The sequence below is a fragment of the Polyodon spathula genome, chromosome 14 (assembly GCF_017654505.1).
Source record: "Polyodon spathula isolate WHYD16114869_AA chromosome 14, ASM1765450v1, whole genome shotgun sequence".
Lineage (NCBI taxonomy): Eukaryota > Metazoa > Chordata > Actinopteri > Acipenseriformes > Polyodontidae > Polyodon > Polyodon spathula.
In genome coordinates this window covers 32,642,258-32,652,752 of record NC_054547.1, presented here as the reverse complement: position 1 = coordinate 32,652,752, position 10,495 = coordinate 32,642,258, and the positions used below count along the sequence as shown (strand labels likewise).

Below are 10,495 nucleotides of genomic sequence, written 5' to 3'. Positions count from 1 at the left end.
CATATCGATGAGCGCAGCAATACCAATGCAACTTTAGAATATTTTTCTTATATATTATTTGAGCATTTTTATTGCTGTTGCACAAAGCTTGTTAACAGTTGTTTAATATTAGAAGCAGAATAGCCATTCATTCATATTATAGGTTAGCTCTTAAGAATAAGGTTACATAGCCTTTCATATTTTGGCCAGGGAATGAATCCTTCATTTTTCAGTAGGCATATTGACATAGCACCCTACATCTCTCATACCAGTATAACCTGGCTTGAATGACCTTGACTTTATTAATTAACCAAACTTCACCTTTAACCAAAATTTATGATTTATAAATGAGGACAGTTTTATTAGTCAAGCGTAAAAACAGTAATTAATCACAGTTAATTGCTAGTAATGAATGCAAGGAATCCACATAGTCATAGCTGAATCCCATTCGGTCCATATAGTTTAAATAGCTAAATGTGAAAATTATATCCAGACAACGGATATACCATTGCATCACTAGACCATAATTACAGTTGTCTTCATTTTCTGATTGTAATTTATATGCTGCAAAATGTAAATTATACATCATAGCTGTGCTGTTTAAATGTTTAACTGAACTGTCCACTAGTATTAACACCCCCTCCCTCCACCCACACTCCTAAAGCCATGTGTGGTCCAGTGGTTAAAATCCGGCCCTTGTAACTACAAGGTCGCTGGTTCAAATCCCACCTCTGCCACTGACTCTCTGTGTGACCCTGAGCAAGTCACTTAACAGCCTTATGCTCCATCCTGTGGATGAGATGTTAAATCAATGTCCTATCGTAAGTGACTCTGCATATAATGCACAGTTCACAGCCTACCTTTGTAAAGTGTTTTGTGACGGTGGTCCACTATGAATGGTGCTATATAAAAATATTACTATTACTGCTTTGGTTAAAATAGTTTTATACATAGCGGCACTTGACCAGATACATTTTACCTATAAAGAAAATATAACTGTACAAAGCAGCTTGAAACTAGCTTCTCCTACTCAATGTATATTAATAAGTCAACTGGTTTATTTATAATTAATACTAGGGGAAAAGTTCATCATGGAATAGTGATGTTTGGCCCATTCAAGGTCAGCATTATACATTTTTTTCCCCCTATATTCAATTAGTTTATGAACATTTTGGGGCGGCAGACAATACAAAGCACACTGACCCCTGGTCTAATGATGTGAGGACAAGCGAATTAAAGTGTAATTATTATTGTATTTTGCCAACTGTTGTTGCATCTTGTTGTTTTTTTAAACACACCTCTATGGAAAACACTTTTCTTAAACTGCTATTATATAATACTATTAAAGAAAAACTGCTGACAAGATTAGATACAAAAGCAAAACTTAGCACGCTGGTAAATGCAGTCTCTGTAAGTCACCCTGGTTAAAGGAGTCTGCTAAATAAACAAATAATAATAATACAAATATTAATTTGGACTCAACTCCGTTTATTAGCACAATTGAAATCCTTTTTGCATCTTTAAGAGGAGGGAAGGAGACATTCTGACTGACATGTCGAAGACAGCATTATATCAATAATGTCAATAATTAGGGGTAATATAAGGTGGCTACCCAGGTGCTAGTGATAACCTGAAAAAGGCTCAGATTACTTTTGAATTATGCCATTGTTATTACAATAGAGGGCTTTTATGACGCACCTAATCCCAAAAACTGTAATACAAATAATTGCATGCAATTATACTAACCCTACCCTGATAACCATCTTTATCACAACGTGTGTTTATTTGGTACATTAGGCAACACCTTCATTAAAATTTCATCCCAGCTACAAGTAGTTAAAAATCCAAAGAACTTACAACAGCAATTTTAGAAACCTGGTCAAGTGTATTTGAAAGAAGGAAGGGCTTTGTTATAAAGTAGTTTTATGTTGTAGTTTCTGATAGGATACAAGAATATATAGGTCGTGAAAGTAGTTTTTTTTTTTTTGTTGTTGTTGTTGTTTTTTTTTAAATGTATAGATCAAATCTAGACAGCTGGTATTTCACGACTGCCCCTGGATCCACTATAAGTAATGTATAGCATGAATTACTAATCAAAAATAGATGAGCAAAATGATGAACAGAATGATCAAATTAAAGGGTGTAAACCAATACTAATTTTCTAATTTGTTACATTAATGTTCTTGTTGTAAATGATGGGTTGAAATAAAAGTGAGATTTACAAAGTATGGCTTATACTTTAAATTTTTTAAACATATGCAAGTATTGGAATACATCACACATTCAAAAAAGGGTAATGAAGGCACTAGACAATACGTTGACCAACTGAATTTATTATAGTGATATGCCTGGTCTGTATCATTGTGTACAGGTGGGGGTAATTCATATACAGCACCTGTGACGTATGCTGTATACTGGTGTTCATTTTACAACAGGTAGGTTTTCCCACATTGGATGCCTTAATAAGACAATATCCACGTACCGTAATATCCTTGTCGATTTCTCTAACAAAATCATCCTTTCTTGTATCGCTTATAACAAATGAACCACGTCGGATTCTCAGGAAAGACTATGAAAAGTCTCTTCTAACTAATACTGCCGTCACACAACCGGGTGAAGTGAAATCAACAGTTTAACAAGCCGTTCCTTTGAAACTGTGAAAACCCAGGTCCTGACCACACAAGAATAGTGTACTTTTTTTTTTTTTTTTTTTTTTTAAGGGGAGTGGGAAAGCGGTCGATGCCTAACACAGCTGTATTTACCAAACAAAAAAAAAAAGCATTGATGTTTTCACCTTCACTAATAAAACATTTGTTTGCTGTTTTCCCTTTTGTCGCCAGAACGTGTGCATTGTGTACACAGCAGCACTGCAGTGATTGAAACATCACTTGCAAGTACAGAACACACTGTTTAAATAGTATTTATAGTTCCACGCCTTAAAACGCCCCTTTGTCTCAAACACAGTATTTATAGTACCTACGCGTTACAGGACAGTGTTCTGTTGCATCCTCTGACAAAGAGGGTTCAGGGAAAGTTTGCCCAGGAGCTGCAAGTTTTCCTTTACCGTTATTAGTATCGCGAGACCCCGAGGCTGTGTGTAAACTTTCGATTGAAAACGCTGTCGCTGATCCGAGAAATAGACCAGTGATTCTGTTGCTCACTCTCACTGAGCGAGTTTGTGTGAGGCCGAACATGGCGTTGGAGTACATCCAGTTATTGTATCTCTTTATTTTAACGGTTTTAGAGTTTACTCATCCACTGGAGCCTGTGAACTCGGAGCCATTGCCAATTCCAACAGGTGAGAATAAGAGTTTTTTTTTTTTATTTATTTTATGTTTTTATTTATTTTTTATGCAAAACTTATTTCAGTGACCTAAGACAAAGTCATACTGCAATTTATAAGAACTACTCACTGTGTTACTAACAGTAGTTATGTTAATGTTTTACTAAAATAATCCACACACACAAGGATTAACTTCTTTTTTTTTTCCAAAAGTGGATATTTCACTGCACAGTGTTTTATTTGTGGTCAAAGTCCTGTTCATTCTGAAAATGTATGATAATTTGCCTGTTTATATATGTGTCTATAATGTTTATGGTAGTACAGTAAGAAACATGAATTCACCTAGTTGAGCCCCGTTAGAAATGGACAGTCATTGCCAAGCAAAAAAGTAACTGAACCCAGACTATACTGGTACCATCCATAAGAATTTTATTAGGCAATGTGGATACACTATATTTGGAACTGGTACCAAACTGCCTTGTAAAGTATTCCTAATCACTAGTGTAAATCATTTTAGTACATTTCTCAATATTTTCATTAAAGATGTAAACTTATATACATAAAATGTCACATTTCCTTTGGTGAAAGTGTGGTAAGAAACTGTAATGTGTATGTTACTAAAAAAATGGGATAATCGCATATTGGTTTATCTGTACACTGTAAGACCTCAGAATCATTAGAAATCTGAAATACTATATTGAGATCATACTTAAGTAGTTATATTGTGACTAAATGAGTTAAAATACATATTTAGCATTACCTAATTGAAGCACTGAAATACACTTTGAATAAGTGGTAAAGCTTAATGTTACCATTGTCTGGTCTATTCAGAAGATTTTTTCTTGCTTGGAATAACTAATAAACTGGACCTTTTCATCAAAGGAGCAAGTGTGTGCTAAGGTTGCAGTTTACAGTAACTGTAAAAGTAGGCTGTAACAGCTGTTTTTCTTAATTGCAAAATTCTCTAAACTCCAGTGTAGTTGATGCTATGTTTCTAAACCGTGGCACTTGGCATCCATATGGTCTGTATAATTATGTCTTCTACTGTTTACAGCACTTACTTAACAAATGGCACATTCTGCCCATTTTAAATAGCCAGTAAATGGCATTTGTTGAACAATTCAATTTAGTATTAGCAGATCAAAGTTAATTTGTTTGAAATACATTTTTTCATTCAAACATTTAAGACTGTAATTTAGAAAATCATAGCAAATAAAATCAGAATGAATTTTTTATAGTACAGTGTGTATTTGGTCTGGGAGATAATATGCCAGGTACTATATAATGTGGTCAATAAATCTTCACAGTGTGAACTTTTGCCAGTGTTCCATTTTGAAACAGGGTTACTGTGTTCTTTCTGAGAAGAGTTTTAAATTGCTATAGGAAGAAAATCAATATTAATAGCAAAAAATCATGTTTTAAAGCATCTGCATTACCAAGCACACTCATGTAGTTAATGTCTGCAAGAAACACTAAATGCATGGTTTCAGTCTTTATTATTTAAGATCAATAATTTAATCTGATTAGAAAAAAAAAAATCCGATCAGCATATGAAAAATGTTAAGTGTTTGATGGGGAATGCTCACCAGATTATATGGTTACTGTAAAACATGGTTACATTGAGCCCAGTTATGGAGTAACTAAATTCATATGTGTCATATAAAAAATAAAATAAAAACATTTTTAATAATTGTTAGAGAAGCTCATTGTGCTTCATATACAGACACTGCAGAAAGTTAAAAGGGTTTTCTCAATTTTTACTTTTTTTTTTTTTTTTAATGAGAGTTTAGTTTCTTTGTACATGTCATTAAAAAAAAAAAACACTTTTGGAAGGCCACTAGTGAAAGGTTTAAACTCCAATCCACAGGCAAAAAAACACCGTAGTTGATATTTTAAACATTTCATTACCGGGCATTACATTTTAAACATGTGATGTGAGGTAAATGATGCCTTTTGGCCAGTTCAAGCTGAGAAAATAACACTTTTTAATCACTATCATCAATTACACTCTAATTATAAGGTTGTGAAGTTTTACGAAACCAGTGGTGGTGCATGCCCTTAGTGACAAAGCTACTGTGTTTACAACAACATTCTTCGTAGAGATATGTAGACTAGCGGTATATTTGCAAAGTGAACCTTAATTTACCTACTACAGTTGCCGCCTGGGATCATTTTACCATCGCACTTCTCTGAAACCTCGAGAAATCTTTCACATTTTATGTCCCTGTCCACAAACTGCTATTCAAATACTATACTTTCAATCGCATAAACACATGCGGGCCATGGTCTTTTCTTAATAGTTCCTAATAAAGTGGCAATTTATGTAGAATTCCAGTTTAAACATTGAATGGCAGCTTTATAATATTTTTGGTAAGCATGCCTGTTCCAGGTTCTTTTTACTACTGTGTTATTGCAACACCAGTAGTGTAATTTAATTTAGAATTCTGTGTTTTGCCAACCACATACTGCCCAAACTAAAGAAGAAACTCTCCCACATGTTTTAATTGCATTGCAAATCATCATTCAGCATAGCACCGTTAGTGATTGGACTATCATTAGTGACAGTCTGATTTTTGTGTTTTGGCCAGCAGCAGAGGTATAGTGGCATACAAGTGCTAGAGAATGGCCTCCTCTGTCATGATGTGCATTGTTAAGAGATGTGTTGGGCCAATAGTTATTTTAGAACATATATATAAATGTGTGTGTGTGTGTGTGTGTATATATATATATATATATATATATATATATATATATATATATATATATATATATATATACATATACACACACACACATATACACATATATATATATATATATATATATATATATAGATATATATATATATATATATATATATATATATATATAAACCAATAAACAAATGGATGTTGCACTACTTTTGACATTTCTAAGATGCTTTCTTAAATAAGTTAAATTTGTTAGGACACTATTTTTACTCTTGTGCAAAGTATTTCTAAGACTAATATATAGGCGGATGCACCAGTTAAGTTATCAAAGGCAAGTAATTCACTTTTAGATCTGGGTACTACCCTCTTTAATTTAATAATACATTTTGAAAGCCAAACAGTGAACAAAGCCTAATAAATATTCAACCATTAAAGCCGAAAGAATACCATTTCACAAAAGTGTAGAGTGTGAACAAAATAAAATAAATAAATCATGGGATGTAAACTGGTATCGTTTTTGTGAAAAAGCAAGCAAGCAAACAATCTAATCTTCTAAATTTGGGGGAAATGGCTTAGTTAAATGTCCTGGGTTATTTTTTATTTTTATTTTTATTTTTTATTTTCTCAGGGTGATACCAAGGGATTCACTGACATCCTACATGAAGGGTTGGGGGATTTATAATTGTCACCTAATTCCCTCATGTTGTGACTTTGGCTGGGGGGGGGGGGGGGGGGGATATGCCCTGTACAGCATGTGATCAGTTTTGTGACTTTGATTTTTGAATCCTCTCCTATTGCCTGAGGTGATAAGACTGTTTGCCAGACTGCATTGGGTGAAGATAAGAGCTGTGACTGCACAATCACTTGTATTGATTGAGATTAATTAACCACTTTGTAAAACTATGGCTCGACCAGTGTAACTTAAAATTTAAGGATGCACATTTGTTGTAGAACAGTTCAAAAGTGAATATAGCAAACTGGCATTGCATGTTAGTTTTTTTTTGCAAATAAATGTATTGACTAAAATAAGAAACAGGACATACTGTTCTGTTTTACCAAAATTTGAAATAAATGTAATAAACAAATAAATAAAACCCTCTGCATAAACAAAACTGGTTGGTTTATGTTTTTTGGAAAAACCGAGAAAAAAGGTGAAAATAAAGTAACACCATTTAATGAGATGCAGAGGTAGCACTAGCCTTTAAAAATGTGCATTTGTAAAAAGCAATCAAAATCTACGTTTCCAACCAGAACATCTGCGTTTTTACATATTGTATCAAAATAGTTATATCATTTTCCTGTATAACTATTTCAGATTAATGACGTTAACATGCAAAACAGTACACTGTATATATGATGGTAGTAGAAATAGACAAAGACAAGCTTACCATGAAATGTTTTCTTTTGAAAATCCCCCATTCACATCATTAAAATCAGTGTTGTAGAACGTGTACCAGTGTCTCTGCAGGTAGCTGTCAACTTCAGAACTGTTTACAGTTTTGCTGTTTAAAGGTTCTTTACATTTTCCTTTTAGCCTTTTTTTAAAGAGGATGCAGGGAGCAGTGGAACCATTTTTACACATTGCATTGTATAAAACTACTTAATAATATAAACTAAGTTATTGGACAGGGGTAAAATGGGGAAATGTTGTCTTTTACATTTGTGTTTTAGAAACGCATTGCTGTTATTTTGCATTTTTAATAAAATTTCCTGTGTAGATAACACAGAATTCTGCATAAACAAGACCTCTGGAGAAGACATCCTACAAAACTTAAAACAAAATCTGAATCTGCATTATCAGCATCTCTGTTTGGTTTCACATACCTCAGTAAACACTGATAGTGGACTACCTTACCTTACTATACCGTACCTTACCTTATGTAAGGTAGGTGAGGATTAGTGTTAATCGGTGTCTGTGAAACCAGACGTTAATGTAACGAGAGATATCTGGAGACTGTAGATGGATTTCTGCTTTCACGTGAAAACAGTGTCAGCAGCCAGAGGATGGCAGCCCATTTATTTTAAACTATAGTATCATTCAAAAAGCTTTTTTGATTTCAGTTGCAGCTGAGCCATGATAATTGAAAGTCTAAGTAAACCCCATAAGGGAACTTTAAATCGGCATTAGCCTAATGCTTTCTTAATGACTGTTATTAAGACCTCATCCACAAATGCTTACTTTCAGCAAAATTAATTTGCATAACAATTACCAGCAGCATTGATGGAACTTTACTGTCTTAAGTTCTGATAATGATGATGAATTCCCTAATCGCATACGTTAAGCTTACTTATACCCAGCCAACAAAAAATGTACTTCTTTTGTTTTCCCCTTATTCCCAGAAGCAATCATAGCATGTCATTTGAACAAATGTAAATACATTTACACCTTATGGATGAGCAAATTCTGGATAAAGATAACAAAATTGTAAAACTGAGATAAATGGTACCTGTTTGAAGAGATTTAGTGAATAACACTTGTACCTTCATTGTTTTCTATTACATTATATTTCCTAGAAACTCCTGACCCTGTAAATAGTATACTGGTGGTGGTTTGTAAATACAATGTGTTTTTGTGTGATTTAGATGTGGCAGGACTGGGAGGTTAGACTTCCCTCTCTGTCTAATGTGAATGTCAGGTGCAGCAGGTGTTGGTTGAATAATTGATAGTCAATTAACCCTGGTCACCTGCCTTTAAAAAAGGGTCTGGAAAACCTGGAGGTGACTGGGAAGAATCCTCATGTCTGTGTGTGGAACCAGCGTGAGCTAAAGATTATCACTGTGCATTTAACCTGATTAATTGGTACGGTTTATAGGGTAGGGATTAATTTAGGGGATTTGAATCCCACCAAAGTGTATTGATTTTGTGTTGGGGAGAAGGTTCCTGGAGTGGGACTTCCCTTTTAGTGGGAGCAGCGCTTGACCAGTGTTTGGCCAGATTTTGTTTTGTAGCATATATGTCCTTCCGCCCTAGGGCTACCACTGCTGGTACCTTAGTGATGGTCACCAACCACTGCAACTGCCTGATTGTGTGATCTTTTAATAAAACCAGGACATCTGTGTAGCATTTCAGTATCAAACCCTCTCTCTCTCGTCTCCCAGTGGATACCCACAGAGTAACACAACACCCCATGTTACAGGTGTTTTTTCTAGAAACAACATTGTTTAGTCCTGTGGAAATCATTGACTGCTTAAAATGACTCATACAGTGTAATTGAGAAACATGTACATTTTGATTTTTTTATTTATTTTTTAATACTTTTGTATTTATATTGTATTTGGGGTTGCAGTCAACTGGAATTGCTTGAGTCCACATGGTTTATACATTGCGTGGTTCATTGCGGATGCTTTTTGGCTTACAAAATGTTTTAATAATCCATCAGGTCAGTTGAAAAATAAAGACTTTGCTGTGAGCATCTGGTAGCTGAAATAATGTCTGGCTGAAAAGAACGTCAGCTGTTCCATTGTTTAACGTGTTTGCTGTCTGTAACGTGAATCCTGTGGCTTGGAACACTCATATTTTGCACGTACTGTGCAGAAAAGGTCATTTATTTTGTGCCTTATATGTTAATTGTCTGTAATGTAAATATTGAACTTGTTTACTTCTAAATCTGGGATTTCTGCCATCAGTCTTCATCACCAGGCATAGCTGGAAACATTAGAAAAACCTATTGGAAAGAGAGGTAGTCCCTATAAAAGTTTATGGTAGTACATCAAGGTAAAAGCACATGATATGTAAAAAGGCACATTGAAATCATGACAAAGTGGAAAGCAATGAAGCATACAGAAGTCTGTAAAAATGTTTAAAACTATTGTCAATGCATATTAGTATAAGCATGGGAAAAGGATAGCACACTGCTGTACATAAATAGTATGCTAATTTAGACATTCATATGTTGGAATATATGACTATTACCATGGCCATCAAAAGTGAAAGAACGATGTTAAATATAGCACACTGTGCACAGAGACTTAAATCTTACAAGGCGGTGTGAAACAGTAAGAAACCAATTTTGAAGATTTACTGTAGCAGGTTGACCATGAATAATCTGGAGACCAGACTGTTGGTTATTGCTTCCATTTGCTAATTTTGACCCTGGCTTTTGGCAACCTAAAAGTTAAATAAATTACATGTGAAACACTGATATATATATAAATATAAATTATTGGATATAAGAAACAAGGTTAAAACAAACTGTCAGAGAAAAATAGCAGATTTGTAAATTGCTTTCTTTCACAGATCTATGCATTGCTAATATGCATGAATCGTTAACATTAGCATATGTCTAATCGGCAATCTGACCACAAAAACTACCAGCAATTGATTCCTTACCCCTTACAAACCTTTCAGTTACTTTGTGTGTAGCTATTAAGGTTTCAGAAATGTTAAATGAGGTAAATTGACTAGAACACCCAAACACCATTTCACCGTGGAAAAGGTAACCGCTACTGTGATCTATGTCAGTGTTATTTTAGGTAAGGTGTCTACAGTAAGTATGTCATTTTCGGTGGTATGCCAGTAGCATCCATCGGTGCAATGGAAAGA

The 10,495-nt window shown here is 34.4% G+C and overlaps 1 protein-coding gene across 2 annotated transcripts in view; it reads left to right on the top strand.

The window, feature by feature from the left end:
- Positions 1-2,968: 2,968 nt before the first annotated feature.
- The window catches only part of LOC121327172 (procollagen-lysine,2-oxoglutarate 5-dioxygenase 2-like), a 33,246-nt gene continuing 25,719 nt past the window's right edge, over positions 2,969-10,495 (top strand). For both annotated transcript variants that reach the window (XM_041271021.1, XM_041271020.1), the window contains exon 1: positions 2,969-3,277. In XM_041271021.1, the coding sequence (XP_041126955.1) occupies positions 3,172-3,277 (106 nt within the window). In that variant the 5' untranslated portion in view covers positions 2,969-3,171. The remainder of the gene's footprint in view (positions 3,278-10,495) is intronic.